This window comes from Canis lupus, chromosome 35 (genome assembly GCF_048164855.1).
Source record: "Canis lupus baileyi chromosome 35, mCanLup2.hap1, whole genome shotgun sequence".
NCBI lineage: Eukaryota > Metazoa > Chordata > Mammalia > Carnivora > Canidae > Canis > Canis lupus.
This window is the reverse complement of record NC_132872.1, coordinates 16,910,503-16,929,494: the sequence shown is the minus strand read 5'-3', so window position 1 is coordinate 16,929,494 and position 18,992 is coordinate 16,910,503. Positions and strand designations below refer to the sequence as shown.

Sequence of the window (18,992 nt, the reverse complement as noted above, 5' to 3'; positions counted from 1 at the left end):
GACCAAAATCAGAGACATCAACTGTAGTGAACTTGGACTTGAGTTCTCCAGGTTCCCCTTCATTGAAGGAGTGTTGTGGAGACAGCTAACCCCTGGGAGAGCCTCCCACTGGCAGATGAATGCCCTTGCCCAAGGTCATGGCCTTCCCTGAGCAGCCCACAACCAATGACTAACTTGGCTACGGTGTAGTGCACAAACAATAAACCCACAGTAAGCCAACCCTGATATTTTATCTCTAGAACTCCCCTCAGAGGTTGGCCAAGGCTTTGATTCAGGCCTGCATCGCAGTCTGATTTCCCTCTCTCCAGTCTGCTGTCTCCCTTTCCTTTCTTTGTGTGTTGATCCCAGAGGGCTCCCCAACATTCTGTATCCTGCACTCTGTCTCAGAATCTGCCTCCTAAAGAATCCCAACTAAACACTATTCTTTGGAAAGATTAATTAGAAGAATGAATCTCTAACTAAAGGCAGAATAAGAAAATGAGAGAAATCAAATAGAGAATCTGAAAGAGATTCAGTGAACAACTGATGGTGAACAACAGCAACAAAAAATGTTGTGATGACTTTGAAAATTTGGAAGAAACAAAGTTCTAGGAAAAAAAATATAAGATGAAACAGGTAGCATAAAAATATAGAAAACTTGAATAAACCAATAATGGTTAAAGAAATCGAAATGATAACCACATACTTTGTCCTCTCAATAAAAATCCTTGCCTAGATGATTTTACATGTGAATTCCACATTCAAATGCTAAATTCCCTTACTACACAACTTGTTCCATAAAATAGAAAGGAGATAACATGTCCAAACTGTTAACACACCCATTATAATCTATAAAGCCAGTTAGGTCAGTATGTGAAAAATCATTCGTGTAATACAACAATTTTAAATAAAATATAAACTAACTGAGTCCAAGAATATCTTAATGCATCGTAATAATACTAATTGCGGGGCACCTGGCTGGATCAGTTGGAAGAGTATGTGACTCTTGATCTTGGAATCCTGAGTTCCAGCCCCACACTGGATATAGAGATTACTAAAAATAAATACAGAAAGAAACTTAAATTTATAAATACATATCAATTGGTCATAGCACATACCAAAAAGTTAAATTTAAAAACATTTTTTTAAATTAAAAAATAAATTAATTTAAATGGTCCTCAAAAAGAAGAGTTTACAATAGAAGGCCAGCTTAAAAAAAAAAAAAGGAAGCCAGCTTAAAAAAAAAAAAAAGGAATTAAGACCAAAAAGATTTTACAACTGTTAAGGTAATAATTGATTCAGATATGAATAACCATTGTGATAGAGTAGGCAGTTAGCTAGATACAAGCAGGAAAGGGGACTTTTTCCACCATTAAAAGATAAAAATTGAAAAACTGCCATCCATCCTCTAGTACACAAACACCTAGAAAAAGCACCAGGAAGTATTCATATGCCCTTCCCTCTAACCGGTGCCCTACAGTAACCTACAGCTTCATTATAACACATTTACATCGTGGTTTCCATACAGTTCCAACAAGGACTATATAGGGCCAAAAAGCTCCTCCCCACCTGTAGGAGGAGTCCTTTAGATGATCGGAAGCAACCTCAGTTAGGGACTGCTCTAGTAATTACCCATAACCTATACAAACATAAAAAGAAAAGGCACCCCTAACCCTGGTGCACTTGCTAATTCTGGGCCAGAGCACTTTCCCATCTTAAGAATGTGTGTATCCTTTAACTGCTATTGAATTCTTCATTACTGGGGCACCTGAGTGGCTCAGTGGTTGAGCATCTGCCTTTGGCTCAGGTCATGATCACAAGGTCTTGGGATCGAGTCCCACGTCAGGCTCCCCGCAGGGAGCCTGCTTCTCCTTCTGCCTGTGTCTCTGCCTCTCTCTCTTTCTGTGTCTCTTATGAATAAATAAAATCTAAAAAAACTCACAAACCCCAAAAAACCCAGGTAAGCATAGAGGCAGGGAAAGGGCCAGTGATGACAATCGGATGCTAAGTTCACTGTGAAGAATTGCCAAGGGGCAAGATAGTCACATGGTGTCAAGGTACCACCCTACAGAATAGTTACAAATTTAAAAATGAAAACTGCCCATAGACCTTAGAGAATTCTAGTGGTCATCATTTTAATAGCATAACATTTTTAATAATTTTTAATATAATGAAATAATCTGAATTATGTACCTTCTCGTGCAATGCAGTATGAAGTCCTCAGTCTTATGAAGTATTCCTGCCAAAAGTGTTTTATCTGAATCTAATCAAAACACTGGCTTTAATATTGAGTTTATAGGAAACAACAGTGAATGAGTCAATAAAAACCATGAGGAAACAATCCAGAATGTGGTATATTGTACAAGAAAAATGATCTTTTCTCTCCAAAAAGTTAATATTAAAAGAAAAGAGAGAACTTTCTTGATTAAAAAGGAAATAGATACTACAATCAAAAAGAATGTCTGAAACTCTATTGAATCCTGGAGTTTTAAAAGGACAAAAAGTATTTTGGGGACAATTAAGCATATTTGAATATGAACTAGATATTATGTTATGCAATGACTGTTTCTAAGGTTTGATAATGGTACTGTGATTATGTAAAAGAATGTCCTTATTTTTAGAAGGTGAATGCTGACGTATTGAGGGGCAAAAAACGTGTCTATTTACTTTTTCTCCCAAGGTAATCTGCCAAAACCAAATAGAAAAAATTTCATCAATGTGGCAAAAATATTAACAAACAGTGAATTGTTTCTATTCTTTCAACTCTTCTTTGCAGCAAAATTTTTCAAATATATTAAAACGTACTAAGACAATGCACCATTGTAAGCTAGCAGTATAAAAAGTACAAGGCCGTTTCTATGTTTAAAATAGATCAGTGTATTTTACCACACTAATGAACTAAGAGGGAAAAGTAATTTCAGCAATGTTTTGTAGTCTTCACTGTACAATTCCTTAAGTTTATTCCTTAGTTTATACTATTCTCGATGTTACTGTCAATGGAATCATTGTCTTAATTTCCTTTTCAGATCATCACTGCTAGTATTTGAGTAAAACTGATACTGGAGCACCTGGATGGCTCAGTCAGTTAAGCATCCAACTCTTGATTTCAGCTTAGGTTATGATCTCAGAGTCCTGGGAGAGAACCCTACCTCGAGCTCTGCGCTCAGCGTGGAGTCTGCTTGGGATTGCCTCTCCCTCTGCTCCTGCTCTCTATATAAATTAAGTTCTTAAAAAAAAACCCAAATTGATATATTGTGATTTTTATATTCTGAGTATTTGCTGTATTAAGTTTCTTGAGGGGTGATTTTTCTATATGGAATATGTCATCTGTGTATAGTTTTACTTCTGCCTTTCCAATGTAGATGACTTTAAAGATACCTACTTTTTCTCTAGTCTAACTTCTCTGGTTAGAAATTCTAGTATTATATTGAATCAAAGTGGTGAAAATGGGCATTCTTTTCTTATTCCTAAGTTTAGAAAAACTCTCAACCTTTTACCACGGAGTGTATTAGTTACAGGCTTTTCCTATATGCCCCCCTATCATGTTGAGGAAGTTCCCTTCTATTCCTTGCTTCTTTACTTCTTTAATGTTTTCATCATAAAAGGGTGTTGAATTTTGTTAAAGGCCTTTTTCATCGAGGTGTTGTTTTTCTTCATTCTATTAATAGGCACATTACTTTGATTTTCATCAATTGGACCACCCTTATATTGCAGGGATAAATCCCACTTGGCAGTATACGATCCTTTTAGTATGCTTTTGAATTCAGCATGTTTTTTGAGAGTATATTGGATTATATAGTGCTTTGGATTATGCCTATTCTGATAGGTGTGTACTGTTGCTAGGAATGTAAACTGGTGCAGCTGCTACGGAAAACGGTTTTGAAGGTCCACAAAAAACTAAAAATAGAACTACCATATGATCCAGAAAGTCCACTTCTGGGTACTTACCCAAAGAAAATGGAAACAGTCATTCAAAAAAATATGCACCCCTATGTTCATTGGACAATAGCCAAGATACAGAAGCAACCCAGGTCCATTAACAGGTGAATGGATAAAGATGCAGTGTGTGTATATATAAGTATATATATATACTTATATATATATAATGGAGTATTATTCAACCATAAGAAATACTGTGCCATTTGCAAGATGTATGGACCTAGAAGGTATTGTATGCTAAGTAAAATAAGTCAGAGAAGGATAAAAACAATTTCACTTATATAGAGAATTTAAAAGACAAACAATAAACAGAGAACAAAATGGTGGTTGTCAGAGGGGAGGGGGTTGGGGGATAGACAAAATAAGAGGATTAAGGGGGATTAAGAGGTATGAACTTTCAGTTATAGTAAGTCCAGAGTAACAAGTACAGCATGGGGAATATAGTCGGTAATACTAAAATAACTATATGGTGACAGATGGTAACTATTATCCTAGTGAGCATTTTGTATGTAAATGTCAAAGCACTATGTTGTACACCTGAAACTAATAGAATATTTTGTCAGCTATACTCCCAATTTTTAAAAAGATTGCAATAGTAGCAATATAGCCTTGGTATATAAGAGCTTGATCATTAAAAACTTATATAACACATAAAAAAGGGCAATGAAAACAAATACAGATTTTAAGCCATTTATATCAATAATCTGAATATATAAAGTAATCAAGAGAAAGAGAAGACAAGCCAGACTAGGAAAAGTATGACTTATTTAATAAAAGACTATCACTCCAAATACAAAAGAACTCTTAAAACCCAACAATAAGAAAATGACAGATGAAAAAACAGGCAAAAAAACCTAGATATCTCACCAAAAATATACAGATGACAAAGCATGTGAAATGATGCTGCACATTGCAGGTCATTAGGAACGTGCAAATTAAAATGATACTTCCACACACCCATTAGGATAGCCAAAATCCAAAGCACTGATACCACCAAATGCTGCTAAGGATATGGAGCAATGAGAATAATCATTGCTGGTGGGAATGGAAAATGGTGCAGCCACTTTGGGAGACAGTTCAGCAGTTTCTTATAAAACTAAACATACTGTACCCCATGATCCAGGAATCATGCTGATAGGCATTTATATAAGTTGAAAACGTTATGCCTGCAAAACAATCTGCACACGAATGTTAGCAGTTTGTTTTTGTTTTTGTTTTTTAAGATTTTGTTTATTCATGAGAGACACACAGAGAAAGGGAGAGACACAGGCAGAGGGAAAAGCAGGATCCCCATGGGGAGCCTGATGCAGAACTCGATCCCAGGACCCTGGGATCACGACCTGAGCCAAAGGCAGATGCTCAACCACTGAGCCACCCAGGCATCCCTGTAGCAACTTTATTCATAATTGCCAAAAGGTGGAAGCAGCCTGGATGACTTAATATGGGAATGAATAAGCAAACTAAGGTGCATGCAGACAAATGGACTATTCAGCACTAAGAAGTGGGATATTAAGCCATGAAAAGGAGTAATCTTAAACGCATATTGCTGTGAAATCAGCCAGTCTGAAAAGGCTACCATTTGAGTCCAAACGTATGACACTCTAGAAAAGGCGAAGCTATGGAGTGGTAAGGAGTTGGAGGGAAGAATGTTGAACAGACGGAACATGAAAATTTTAGAGCAGGGAAGCTATTTTGAGGACACTATAATGGTGGATATAGGTGTCATTATATACTTGTCAAAGGGGTGACGGGCACTGAGGGGGGCACTTGATGGGATGAGCACTGGGTGTTATTCTATATGTTGGAAAATTGAACATCAATAAAAAATAAATTAAAAAATATATATATATATACTTGTTAAAGCCCATAGACTGTTCAACACCAAAGTGAACCCTGTTTGTGTTTTTTTTTTTTTAAGATTTAATTTATTTACTCATGAGAGACACAGAGAGAGAGGCAGAGACACAAGCAGAGGGAGAAGCAGGCTTCATGCAGAGAGCCCAATGTGGGACTCGATCCTGGGACCCTGGGACCCTGGGACCATGCCCTGAGCCAAAGGCAGGATGCTCAACTGCTGAGCCACCCAGGAGTCCCAAAGTGAACCCTGTTGTAAACTATGGGCTTTGGGTGATAATGGTAAGTCAATGTAGGGTTCAACAACTGCACCACTCTGGTGCAGGCTGCTGATAGTAGGGGAAGGGGTTGGAGCAGTTAGTTCAGAGCTCTGCACTTTCTGTTCAATTTTTCTGAAAACCTAAAACTTTCAAAAATCTATTAATTAAAACAGAACTAAGTTATACTCTATAGGACTAAGTACTTGAAGCAGGGGTAGCAGTCACTTCTTGGCAAGCCTCAAGTACAGAATCCAGACATTCACATCCATACTCAAGGTTATCAAGCGATGCTGAGGCTGGCTAGGACAGAGCGCAGCAAACACTGGGATGCAATTCAGGGGTGGCTCTGGGCTCTCGATCATTTATTCTGTATCAAGATATGGCCCATTCAAAGGGAATGGTGTTGATGTGTTCGAACGAGGTCGCCTTTCCTTCCCCAGTGCAATTAATCTTTTCATCATCTTCTTATTTCTATAAAGAAATTTAGAAAAGAATTTTGAAAAATTGTTAGAGTAAGATAGACCATTCCAGGGGTGCCTGGGTGGCTCAGTCAGTTGGGCGTCTGCCTTTGGCTTGGGTCATCACCTCAGGGCCTGGGACAGAGTCCCACATCAGGCTCCCTGATCAGTGAGGAGCCTGCTTCTCCCTCTCCGTCTGCCACTTCCCCTCTTGTGTTCTCACTAGCTCTGCTCTCTTTAAAATACATAAATAATCTTAAAAAAAAAAAAAAAAAGACCATTCTGCACCAACTGCAATAAGGAATTCACTTCTGGGGTTCCTTAGTAGTTTACCCCACCACCCAAGGATGGTGGGTTAAAGAGATTGTGGCAAAGAAAGAAACATGATTGTCCACTTACTATGATGAGGGCTCATAGTCTATATACTACAAGTAGATCCAGCTCCTTTATTTATCTTCAAAATATATTTATTTATAAGTAATATCTACACCCAACGTGTGGCTCAAACACGCAAACCCGAGATCAAGAGTAACACACTCTACTTACTGAGCCAGCCAGGTGCCCCAGTTCCACTTCCTTTATATTTATACCTTCCTTTTTCTTCCTGCAGCTTCTTCCCATATCCCCTTCTCTATTCAGACTGGATCATGGGTTTCCCATTTATAAATATAAAGAAACAAAAGAAAAGAAGAAAGCAAGGAAGGGAGAAAAGGAAGGATGGAAGCAAAAAGCTTCCTTAATATTACCACCTCAACTACTGTCTCATTCTCCATCCAGGTAGAAGAGGTTAACAGGTCCTGTTCCTAGTTCTTCACATGTTCTACTGCAACTTAAAACCACCCATTTTGTGTCTATAGCCCCTTTCAATATATTCACAAAAAGGCCACCTTTTTCTGTGTGTCCTAAACTCACATTCCCAACAGCACTGCATTAACCATAGTCTTACAGGGCCATCTCATCACCAACCATCTCCTTCTGAAACTCTCTGTCCATTGATTCCTTTTTTCACTTCTCTCTCAGCCTTACTTGTACTTTTTGGTCTCCATTGCTTGCCTGCCATTCGTATGCTGATTCTCTTTTGGGTTCTTTTCTCTACATACTCCTATGCACAATTTATATGGCAAAGACCCAAATCCGTTTCTCTCTAGCCTACACTTCTCCTGGAATGCTAGACCCATGACCATCATGTCCCATGTATCACATTCTTGGCCACTGAACTGGACTCCCACATTTCCATCTAACAAGATAACAACTGTTCCCCGTACTCTGCATCTCTTAAGTTTGTTCCATTCTTCATTAAATTCTTTGCCAAGCTCATAGATTGTATCTTTCCAGAATTATTATTTTATTTAAAAATTGTATTCATTTGAGAAAGAGCACAAGTGGAGGGGCAGTGGCAAAGGGAGAAGCAGATTCCCTGCTGAGTACGGAGCCTAATATGGGACTCAATCCCAGGACCCTGAGATCATGACCTGAGTTGAAGGCAGATGCTTAACCAACTGAGCCACCCAGGTGCACCTCTTTCTATAATTATTATAGTAGTCTCTTTAGTTTCTGTTCTAAGATTTTAATCCACTTCCTAAAAAAAGCCTTAGTTTCCTTCCACACTCATGTCATATCACCTCCAATTCCATTGTCAAAAGCTGAGCTTTGTACTCAAACATTAAGGTGGCTATGGTCTATGTAAAAATCTAAAGCAGGGTATATGTGTATGCCTAGTGTGTATTTCCCTGGATGTTGAGTGTGTAGTTATATGCTCAAAGGAGTCCATGTCCCAAAAGTGACCTGAGAAATTAAGAGCCACAGGATAATGAGACCTTTTATATAGATATAAAGCTTGAGCATCTGCCTTTGGCTCAGGGCCTGATCCTGGAGTCCTGGGTTTGAGTCCCACATCTGGCTCTCTGCAGGGAGCCTGCTTCTCCCTCTGCCTGTGTCTCTGCCTCTCTCTGTGTATAAGTAAATAAAATATATTTTTTAAAAGATATAAAGCTTGAAAACAAACGAACAAACTTGTGATGGTCAGCTCCTCCCTCCTCCATTTATTTATCAGTATAAGCTTCAAACATATTGACCTATTTGCAATTTCTAAATATGTCATGTTCTTTCACTTCCATGTATTTGTATGGGCTGTTTCCACTACTGGACTGCCCTAATTATTACTTTCCAAATGGTAGGCTCTTCCCCAGTACATGCAATCCCTTGGGAAGGTTCCCCAAGCTACTCCAATATAGGTACTACCCAGACATTTTCATAGTATCTTACTCCTTTTCATTACAGAGTGCTCCGTGGATTTTTGTCTTACTAATTTGTATGTCCCCAGTAAAGTATCTGACATGTGAATTCTTAAGTCTTTTTTTTTTTCTTCTTAAAACATGTCTCTAAAATTGAAGCAGTTAAAGTCCTAACTTAGATTCTTTGTTAAGGTTTCTAAGAAGCAGCCACATTTATCCGAGTTCTAATCCACTACATTAAGTTTTCTGCTCCCTATTTTTGCCTGATCTAATGGCAAATTAAGAAAACAGCATATTGCCCTCTTGCCTTCTCCTACTAAATTATTCAGAAACCTATCCAGATATCTCCTTTTCTGTGTACCATACTTAGAAAAATACTAAGGGTTACCTTTTAGCACATTCAGGGCATAACATATTATCTTCTAGGCCTGGAGATGGGAAAGTGCAGGCAGGTAACAGGAAGAGAGAGATCATCCTTTTGGGAGTGTCAGGCACCCAGGCCTGACCTGCATGAAACTGCAGGCGAACCCAACCTTGTGTGTCTGCAAGGAGAGGTCTGCCGTGGACCACACACCACCTGACACCTGAGGGAAAGAGAAGCAAATATAAACAGCAAAAATCAAGTAAAAGCACCCTACTCCAACCTCCTAGGAAGTCACTCTCGGTTTTGCTCTTACATTCTATCAATGAATCAACTGAATGAAAAGTATGAAAAAGGTACACCAAAGACACTAGATAGAATCTGACTTCGCAAATTATATACCACAAGGGATAATAATTAACTGTTTGGAACGGTTATTCTGTGTGGAGATTTTGCTAAGTGGTTTACATGCATAAATACATTTATTCTTAAGAGCATTATTCATATTTACCTTCTATTTACTTTTATTTACAGGCAAGGTAACTGTAGCTTATCTTGTTAAATATCATAATTTTCCCCGAGCCAAGACTTCGATCTAGATATTCTGATTCACAGCCCATTTGCCCAACCATTACACTGCACTGCCCCAACTACACAAAACAGGCAAGAGGATCTTTGTTTAGAAGTCTACAGAACAGAGCACCTGGGTGGCTCAGTCAGTTAAACAACTGCCTTTGGCTCAGGTCATAACCCCAGGTCCTGAGATAGAGTCCTGTGTTGGGCTCCCTGCTCAGTGGGGTCTGCTTCTACCTCTCTCTCTTTTCCTTGTCCCTCCCCTCTACCCGTGCTCTCTCAGATAAATAGAATCTAAAAAAATAAAAATAAAAAAGTAAAAAAAAATTGAGAGGAACAGTCCTTGGGAGCTTAAATATCTCTCCATTCAGACTGTAAGCTAAGAGTTGAAATTATGTGTGTTTAGCACAGTACATGAAGGCAAGGCACACTCCTGGATCACAGTAGGTGCTTAATTACTGCTGAATGAAGAGGAACTGAAAGGCTGAGTTAGCATGTGAGATGATACTACTTCATATGGCACATTAATGAAAATTGGAAAGAAGTGTCATTTTTGGGAGAGCAGTCCTCCAGAGACAGCTTTGTGGCTGCACAGTGCCCGCCTCCTCACAGAAGGAAGTGCAGCATGGGGAGCCCACAGTAGGTCAGTTTCAGCTCCCTGTGAAATCCTTTTGGCTGGATTTCTTGTGACTGAACAACAGCCCTATAGTTAAAATGAAAAAAAAAAAAAATCCAGGACACTTCTGGTAATGGGGTGGATGGGGAAAGATTTCAAGCCAAAAAGGAGGACTTTGTGCCAGCCTGAGTTGGGGTCTGCTGGAGATGAAGAGAATTGTGACCCACAGGAGCAGGAGCTGGCCAAAAGTGGGGCTGAGTTACTCTCAAGATCCTTTAAGAGGGCAGGGGCCCCAAACATTTCAGTGATTACTGCCCACTTTTAATGTGTCAAATTGTATTTTGTAAGTCTCAGAATTATTCTATGAAGCAGAAGAGTTGCAACCCTCATCTTGTCAATCAGGATACATTATCAGATTATGCTTTCTTCCCACCCAGAACTTCTGTTTATGGTGAAAAAGGATTACCACTTAATCACCTAGCTTAGACATTGGTCCATGCAAAACTTGACTACTGGTCAATGAAAAGATAATTCTTATATAAATCTAATATCCAATCTACAATATTTGTAACTCTTTCCCTTTTACTCCCTTTCAGTAGGGGACTACTAAAATTTAACCTTCTGTCTGGAATAGCACGCTTTTTTTTTTTAACATAGGTTCCACACCCAATGGGGGACTCGAACTCATGAGCCATTAGATCAAGAGTTTGCATGCTCTACTAACTGAACCAGCCAGCTACCCCAATGCTCACTCTTTTAAGGTTGATCTTACCAGAGGCTTGCAGCAGAAAGGTCTCAACAGAAGCAGGAATGGAACGTGAATTCACAGACTTGGATTGACTGGCTCTTGCAGCAATTCTTGACCATGCTGCCAACATGCCTTCTTGTGCCGAAGTTACCACTTTGACTATATTAATCCCCCTGCCTCTCTCACTCTTACAACTTTTCCAAATCTTGGCCACCATCTTGCATTTTGCCGAACATGACTCCGATTTAGCCTCTGGTGGTGTTTCAGGAATAGTCTATAAATGGGATTCATGGTGAGTATTCAGCAAAGTGCTACTGCCCTAAACATTGACCCATGTGTGTTAAGTGTAGGTAAGATTTAAGATTGTTAGTTTCAAAAAAAAAAAAAAAAAAGATTGTTAGTTCCCTTAGAGCAACCAGGAGGAATTTTTGATTGTTAAAACAGAGTAGTTGAGTGGGAAAAGCAGAGGGGGTTGCCAATGATGTTTAGTGTGTAGAGGCCAGGGATGTTTAGGCCTAAAGTGCACCAGACAGTCCCCTCACCAAAATAAATTATTTGGCCCAAAATATCAATAGGCTTTTTATTTTCCAATTGAAGTGTAGTTTGCATACCATATTATATTAGTTTCAGGTGTACAACATAATGATTCGACATTTACATACATTACCAAGTGATCACCATTAAGTCTACCCACCATCTGTCACCATACAAAGTTGTTATAATATTACTGACTATATTCCCTATGCTGGACATTGCATCCCATGTCTTACTTGCTTCATAACTGGAAGTTAGTGCCTTTTAATTCCTATCCTTTATTTTGTCCATCCCCCCACACCTCTCCTCCTCAGGGTACCTCCAGATTGTTCCCTTTTCTTTTTCTATGAGTCTGTTTCTGTTCTGTTTGGTTGGTTTTTTAAATTCCACATATAAGGGAAATCATATGGTATTTGTCTTTCCATCTGACTTACTTGACTAATATTCTCTGGGTCCATCCATATCATTGTAAATGGCAATATTTCATTTTTTACGGCAGAGTAATATTCCTTTGTGTTATATATACAGCGTCTTCTTTATCCAAAATATCAATAGCCCTGATTGAGAAATCTTGCCTTAGAGATACAACTTATATAGGGATGATGAGACAGAAGGAACAATTCACAATAAGCACTCACCTTTACATTGTCACACTCCTGGTGTGTTTCAGAGTAAGCATGTTTCTGGAGCCTCAGATAAACCTCTATTTTCTAAGGAAATTAAGAGGGGGGAAAGAAAATTACAAATTGACAAAGCTTCCCACACTTGCTCTGTGCTTCAGTTTCCCACCAGGGTACTCACTCGGCCATGGGTACTCAAATTCAGTTGTTGGCACCAGTTCCGCAAAATGTCCCAACGTACTTTATTAACTGGAGGCAAACTGGCTGGCAAAGGAGGCGCTGGTGTACTACAACAACAACTATGTTTTGGACAAAACTTGAATCGTTCACTTATATGAGGATGACAAACTGCGAAAAGAAGGAAATGCAAGTAGTAATAACTTACTATTTTTAAGATTACAATTTGACAGAGTTCTTTCTAATTCCTTACAACCCAATTTGCATACACACATACACCCCAAATATCTTTCCTCTATCAGAAATAAAGTAATAGATTCTGTAATTAAAGGACTCACCCAAGATCACATCTCCATTAAAATGGCAGACCTGGGGATCCCTGGGTGGCGCAGCGGTTTGGCGCCTGCCTTTGGCCCAGGGCCTGATCCTGGAGACCCGGGATCGAATCCCACGTCGGGCTCCCGGTGTATGGAGCCTGCTTCTCCCTCTGTCTGTGTCTCTGCCTCTCTCTCTCTCTCTCTCTCTGTGTGACTATCATAAATAAATTAAAAAAATAAAAATTAAAAAAAAAAAAATAAAATAAAATAAAATAAAATGGCAGACCTGGAAATCAAACCTACATTTTGAAATTCTAAATGCTATGTTGTTGTTGTTGTTTTTAAGATTTTATTTATTTATTCATGAGAGACACAGAGAGAGAGGCAGAGACACAGGCAGAGGGAGAAGCAGGCCCCATGCAGGGAGCCGGAAGTGGGACTAGATCCTGGGTCTCTAGGATCAGGCCCTGGGTTGAAGGCGGAGCTAAACCGCTGAGCCACCCGGGCTGCACTAAATCCTCTGTTTTTTAAATTACATATAGCAACTTGATTTTTGCAGCCACCCACATACACTTGGATAGAACAATATATTGTATTGCTAATCCAAAATGTCTAGATTTTGAACCAAAAATCCTAGTTGTCCCTAGAGAAATCAAAGAAACCACCCAACTACCCATGGTCCTGCATTCCACCAGCCTATCTCATTTTCCTCAGCAGCACCCCCATCTCACCTGACTCTGCTTAGGTATAACCTGTCACTGTACATTGCAATGAAGTCCTGGATGGACAAAAGTAGATTCACAGGTGGGTGTATGGGATATGCCTTAAAGTTTGGGGAAACCACTTCCCCCTCTTAGCCCAAAAATAAAATCATTCCGAAAATACTTATTTGATGCCTTTATGTGAAGCACTAGGAACAGATTCAAAAGGTCATGACATTAAGATCTCCTAGATATTTGATCAGTAATTGCTTACCAAGCAAAATACTAATTTGAGAAGATGTGGATCAAAGGGTACAAATTTTTAGCTATATGATGAAAAAGTTTTGGGATCTAATGTACAGCATAGTGATTATTCTTAACAATATTATGCTGTGTGTTTTAAAGTTGCTGAGAGCAGGGGCAACAGGGTGGTTAATTGGGTTAAGTGTCCAACTCTTGATTTCGGCTCATCTCAGGGCCCTGAGATTGAGTCCCGCAGCAGGCTCTGCACTGAGCATGGAGCCTGCTTAAGATTCTCTCCCTCTCCTTCTGCCCACCTCCCACCCCCTACCATGTGCTCACTCAGGCACGCATGCTCTCTCTTTCTCTCTCTCTCTCAATAAATAAATAAAGTCACTGAGAACAAATCTTTAAATGTTCTTACTGTGGAGTAGGGTGAGGCATAGGGAGCTGTGTGAGGATGGATATTCTAATTAACCTTTTTTTGGCAATTATTTTGCAATATAAATGTAAACCAACCATCACATTGTACGCATTAAGATTACACAAGGTTATATGCTGATTATATCTCAAAGCTGGAAAATATCACTTAGTCTTTACAAGAGATATGTAAAGTATGTTTCAACCAAAAGGAAAACAAGATTAAGCTTCATGAGTTGGGAATTTGAATTCATATCTAGCTGACTATAAGAACCATGCTCTGGGGATCCCTGGGTGGCGCAGCGGTTTGGCGCCTGCCTTTGGCCCAGGGCGCGATCCTGGAGACCCGGGATCGAATCCCACATCGGACTCCCGGTGCATGGAGCCTGCTTCTCGCTCTGCTTCTCTCTCTGTCTCTCTCTCTCTCTGTGACTATCATGAATAAATTAAAAAAAAAAAAAAAATCTTAAAAAAAAAAAAGAACCATGCTCTGCCCAAGGCACTCCAGATGCCTATATTTTGTGTCTTAAAAGGCAAGGCATGGTAACTACAAATGAGAAGTGCAGGAGTTAGAGGACTTTCTTACCACAGGTCATCAAGGTGAGATTTAAGATAGATGTTGTACAGTCAAGGATACAAAAGAAAAATCATTTTCCTGGGTTTACCGGCACTGGGGGAGCAGTAAACAGAGCAATCTCTGCCCTCATACCTTTATCACTTGACCCAGGCATCTTCAGACTGACTTCTGAAGTTGAAGAAACACTTGGTTCCATTTGTTCTTCATTAAGTTCTTCATTAACTGGAACCAATGTGAGAATCACACTTTCTTCCTCTAATGCCTCCTCAGAGAAATTCTGGAAAGGTAAGGGTCAATCGTGGATTCTCATTTGATGCCATGCAACTAAACTGCTTACCTTCAAAGCACGATTAATAAACTCAGAAACCAATAGGTTGCTGGAGAGAAGACTCACGATTCTTTGAATTTGATATTGATTAGCAAACCATTTATTTGATAAGAAAAGAGGGGTGCCTGGCTGGCTCAGTCCATGAAGTGTGTGACTTTTGATATCGGGGTTGAATTCGAGGCCCATGTTGGATATAGAGATCATTTTTAAAGATTTTTTAAAATTTATTTTTAGATGATAAGAGAAACAATGAGGAAATAGACAAAAGTAGATTTATAGGTGGGTATATAGGATACGCCCTGGGCAGCCCGGGAGGCTCACCGGGTTGGTGCCTGCCTTCAGCCCAGGGCGTGATCCTGGAGACCCAGGATCGAGTCCCACATCAGGCTCCATGTATGGAGCCTGCTTCTCCCTCTGTCGGTGTCTCTGCCTCCTTCTCTGTCTCTCATGAATAAATAAATAAAATCTTTAAAAAAAAAAAAAAAGGATACGCCCATCTTCCTCGAGGCCTTCCTCTCCCTCAGCTCAAACAAGTACTTGCATTTTATCTGCTCAATCTATATGGAATGTGTTCCTGCCTTCCCATCTTTCATGATTCCCGACGATTCCCAATTCCAGCCATTATCCACTCTCACTGGTAGATGCAATAATTTCCTATCATTCCAAACTCCATTCTGACACCATTCTTTCTGCAGATTGCTCTCCAGCTTAAAAGGAACACTTCAATGGCTTATCATTGCTATTCAAGTTAAAGACAAAACTCCCTTGCGTGACCTACAAATTTCTGGAGTCCAACCTTTGCCTGTCATTCCTGTCACAACCCCTGAGCTTTCTGAGCTCCCGCCAGACTGGCTTTTATTTCAGCTCCATGACCTGAAGGGAGCAAATCCATATTTTACTCTGTTGCAATCACAGCAACACATGCAGTGCGCAGCACAGAGTGGGCGGTCAAAGCTCTCTTAATGATCTAACTTAATGATAAGTAGGAAGGCACTAACATTTACGAGTTTTTGTATAGTACGCACGCAGGGTGCTAGGTGCTTTCTGTATTCCTCTCATTTAATCTTCATGGCACATTTATAGTAGTGTCAGTGTTCCTATTTTACAAATTAAGTCACTGAGTCTCAAAAATTAAAGGAACGATGTCATAGAGTATTTTATGCTTAAGTTTCCACCCAAATGTGGTGAATAAACTCCATTCCAGCCCTAGTGCAATACTTTCTTCTCAGAAGAACCAAGTGGATTAGATGGGGCCACACCCTTCCCACATGCAGTCTCTTCAGTGGCTTCCAACTGCTCACACTCTCATCCTGCATACGTAGAACACTTTTCTTTTCCTTTCTTTCTTTCTTTCTTTCTTTCTTTCTTTCTTTCTTTCTTTCTTTCTTTCTTTCTTTCTTTTTCTTTCTTTCTTTTTTAATTCGATTTTTAAGTCATCTCCACGCCCCCGGTGGGGCTCAAACTTAGAACCCTGAGATGGAGGGTCGCAGGCTCCAGAGACTAAGCCCACCAGGCACCCCCGTGTAACACTCTCAGAGCACTCCCACACATTCACCCCAAGTCATCGGGGGAATATTGCCCCACTCTAGAGATAAGCAGGGGCACGAAGCTGCGCTGTAACTCGCCCATCATCATATAACTTTATTTGGGAGTAGGAGACACTCCCGGAGGACAGCAACCAAATTGGTCACCACACTTTCTCACCTCCCCACACTACCTTTTCTCACTCTATCATTGCTCTTCACTTGATGTTTTTCGCTTGTCCAGCTACCAACACGTCTTTCTACAGAAAGTATCTCTTACTTTCACCCCAGGAAGGGCAATCTTGGCCCTTTCCACTCTCAACCCAGACACATTCTGCACCCCAACCTGTGCAAGAAAATAATCCACTGGCAAAGAGGGGAGACTCCAAGATGGGATATTTCTTTACACCCAGAAGCGAAGATTTGTGGTGAGAAGAAAACATTAGAGAGTTCGTAGAAGGGCTTTGAAAAGGAAATCTGTGGGAAGATTCATTCTCTCTGAACTAAACTTACCTGCTCATTGTCGTAAGTCGAGTTCTCCATTTCCAGGACGCTCAGGGGAAGGCAGAGCCAGCAAGGTCAGGACTTGGGCCCTCCAATCCTCTTCACCTGAGGGCTTCCAGTCTAATTTCTCCTTTTATAAGCAAATGTCTCTATCTACTTCCCGTTTCCCAGAAGAGCTGCTTTCCTTCCTTCCTCCTCTTTTTCCCCTCCCACACTATCTGACAGTGTGATGATTTCATCACTTTTACACCATTTTGTCCATTATATGACAGTTGAGTTATTGGGTAATTAATGTCACTCCTAATGCATTTTAATACACTTTAAAGATTTTTTAGGGGCGCCTGGCTCTGTGGACAGAGCATGTGACTCTTCATCTCTTAGTCTGTGAGTTGGAGCCCATGTTGGAGGTAGAGTTTACTTAAAATAATAATAATAGGGGCACCTGGGTGGCTCCGTGGTTGAGCATCTGCCTTTGGCTCAGGTTGTGATCCTGGGGTCCTGGGATCGAGTCCCACATCTGGCTCCCTCTAGGGAGTCTGCTTCTCCTTCTTTTTTTTTTTTAATTTTTTTTTAATTTTTATTTATTTATGATAGTCACAGAGAGAGAGAGAGAGGCAGAGACACAGGCAGAGGGAGAAGCAGGCTCCATGCACCGGGAGCCTGACGTGGGACTCGATCCCGGGTCTCCAGGATCACGCCCTGGGCCAAAGGCAGGCGCTAAACCGCTGCACCACCCAGGTTTCCCTCTGCTTCTCCTTCTGCCTATGTCTGCTTCTCTGTGTCTCTCATGAATAAATAAAATCTTAAAAAATAATAAAAGATTTGTCTTTATTACTTTAAGGTGAGACTTGGGAGAAAACTGGAAGTGTCGAATTCTTGCTAACAAGTTTTGCAATTGAATAAAACAAACATTTTAAAAATATTTCTAGGACAATATCGGTGATGAGATTAAATGATGTTACTATGGAGGGAATAAAAAAAGAATCAGAGGTATTTCATAACCGGTTTATGCCTGTGGGTGTGTCATTCACTGGAAGATTAGATTTAAATTCCTGGCTTTGGTTCTAAACACGAATATTAAATATGCCTTACTAGCAGGCTGGCTAAAGGAGTTTGGCTGTTTAGGATAGAAGCAGCAAAAGCCAAAAAACACTAAGGCAAAAGGTGGACTAATGGATTCCAAAGAACTGCAAGCACTTGGGAACTGCTGGAAAGATGAGACTAGAGAAGTCGCAGATGTTTTCATTGGTCACTCTAAGGAGCCGGGGCTACTAAAGGAAAATATTCACAGAGAGCATAGCAGCACCAGCATCCATTGGTCTCACTGTGGGCTTTCTCTTTCCCTAGGAAAATGGTCTGGGTCCATCAGTCTCAGGACCCAGAGAGCCCACATCAGTTTAATTTAGTGGACACTCTATCCAACATGTGGTCTGTGAGCACGCGAATTCAGCTTACTGAAGAACTGATTGGAAAAATAAATTGTAAGACATTACCCCAGACCTCCAGAAGTGGACCCTTGAGGGCAGGACTCAATTCAACAAGCCCTTAGGGTAATTCTTTTGCACCTAAAGTCTAGAAACCTTGACTAGATCAGGGTGTGACCAAATGCATTTGGATTCGGCAGATAATGATTGGAATCCTGGCTCCTCCCTTCCAGAATGGAAACTAAATCAGCCTGTGGAGATTCAGCCAGAAAGTACTGTCTACACCCATTTGGGTGTGACCCCACCTGATGGGCTTTCTCTGGCTGCTTTAGAAGGCAGCTGAGCCCGGTAGCCCAAACCGATACCAGTGTCTTAGGCCACGTCCAGTGGAAACAGCTTTTTATTACCATTATTTTTTTTCTCTTAGTATTTATTACAATACAATTATTTTATTTACTTTCTTGGATTTGCTCCCTCCTCTTTAAAAATGTTATACTATGGGAGAGTTCAAACATGTGCAAAAGCAGACAATATCATGAAACCTTATATATCCATTATCCAGTTTCAACAGCTGTTGACTTCCAGCCAATCTGATTTCATTTAAA

General features: G+C 40.1%; 1 protein-coding gene across 1 annotated transcript; it reads right to left on the bottom strand.

Moving 5' to 3' along the window:
* Positions 1-5,881: 5,881 nt before the first annotated feature.
* Positions 5,882-17,002, bottom strand: DPPA2 (developmental pluripotency associated 2). Its single transcript, XM_072811685.1, has 8 exons — positions 16,973-17,002; positions 16,740-16,805; positions 14,741-14,885; positions 12,358-12,524; positions 12,201-12,266; positions 11,047-11,296; positions 9,113-9,308; positions 5,882-6,503 (listed from the first exon to the last, which is right to left on the bottom strand). The coding sequence occupies exons 1-8, from the start codon at positions 17,000-17,002 to the stop codon at positions 6,395-6,397; spliced, it is 1,029 nt and encodes a 342-aa protein (XP_072667786.1). The 3' UTR covers positions 5,882-6,394.
* Between the last annotated feature and the right edge of the window lie 1,990 nt (positions 17,003-18,992).

Bases quoted from the DNA above. Each gene is read 5' to 3' on its own strand.
- DPPA2 (XM_072811685.1), bottom strand. From the start codon at position 17,002: ATGGAGAACTCGACTTACGACAATGAGCAG. The intron at 14,886-16,739 runs GTAAGAGATACT...TTACCTTTCCAG, and splicing joins TTGCCCTTCCTGGGGTGAAA to AATTTCTCTGAGGAGGCATT. The intron at 12,267-12,357 runs GTGAGTACCCTG...TAATTTCCTTAG, and splicing joins ATTTGAGTACCCATGGCCGA to AAAATAGAGGTTTATCTGAG.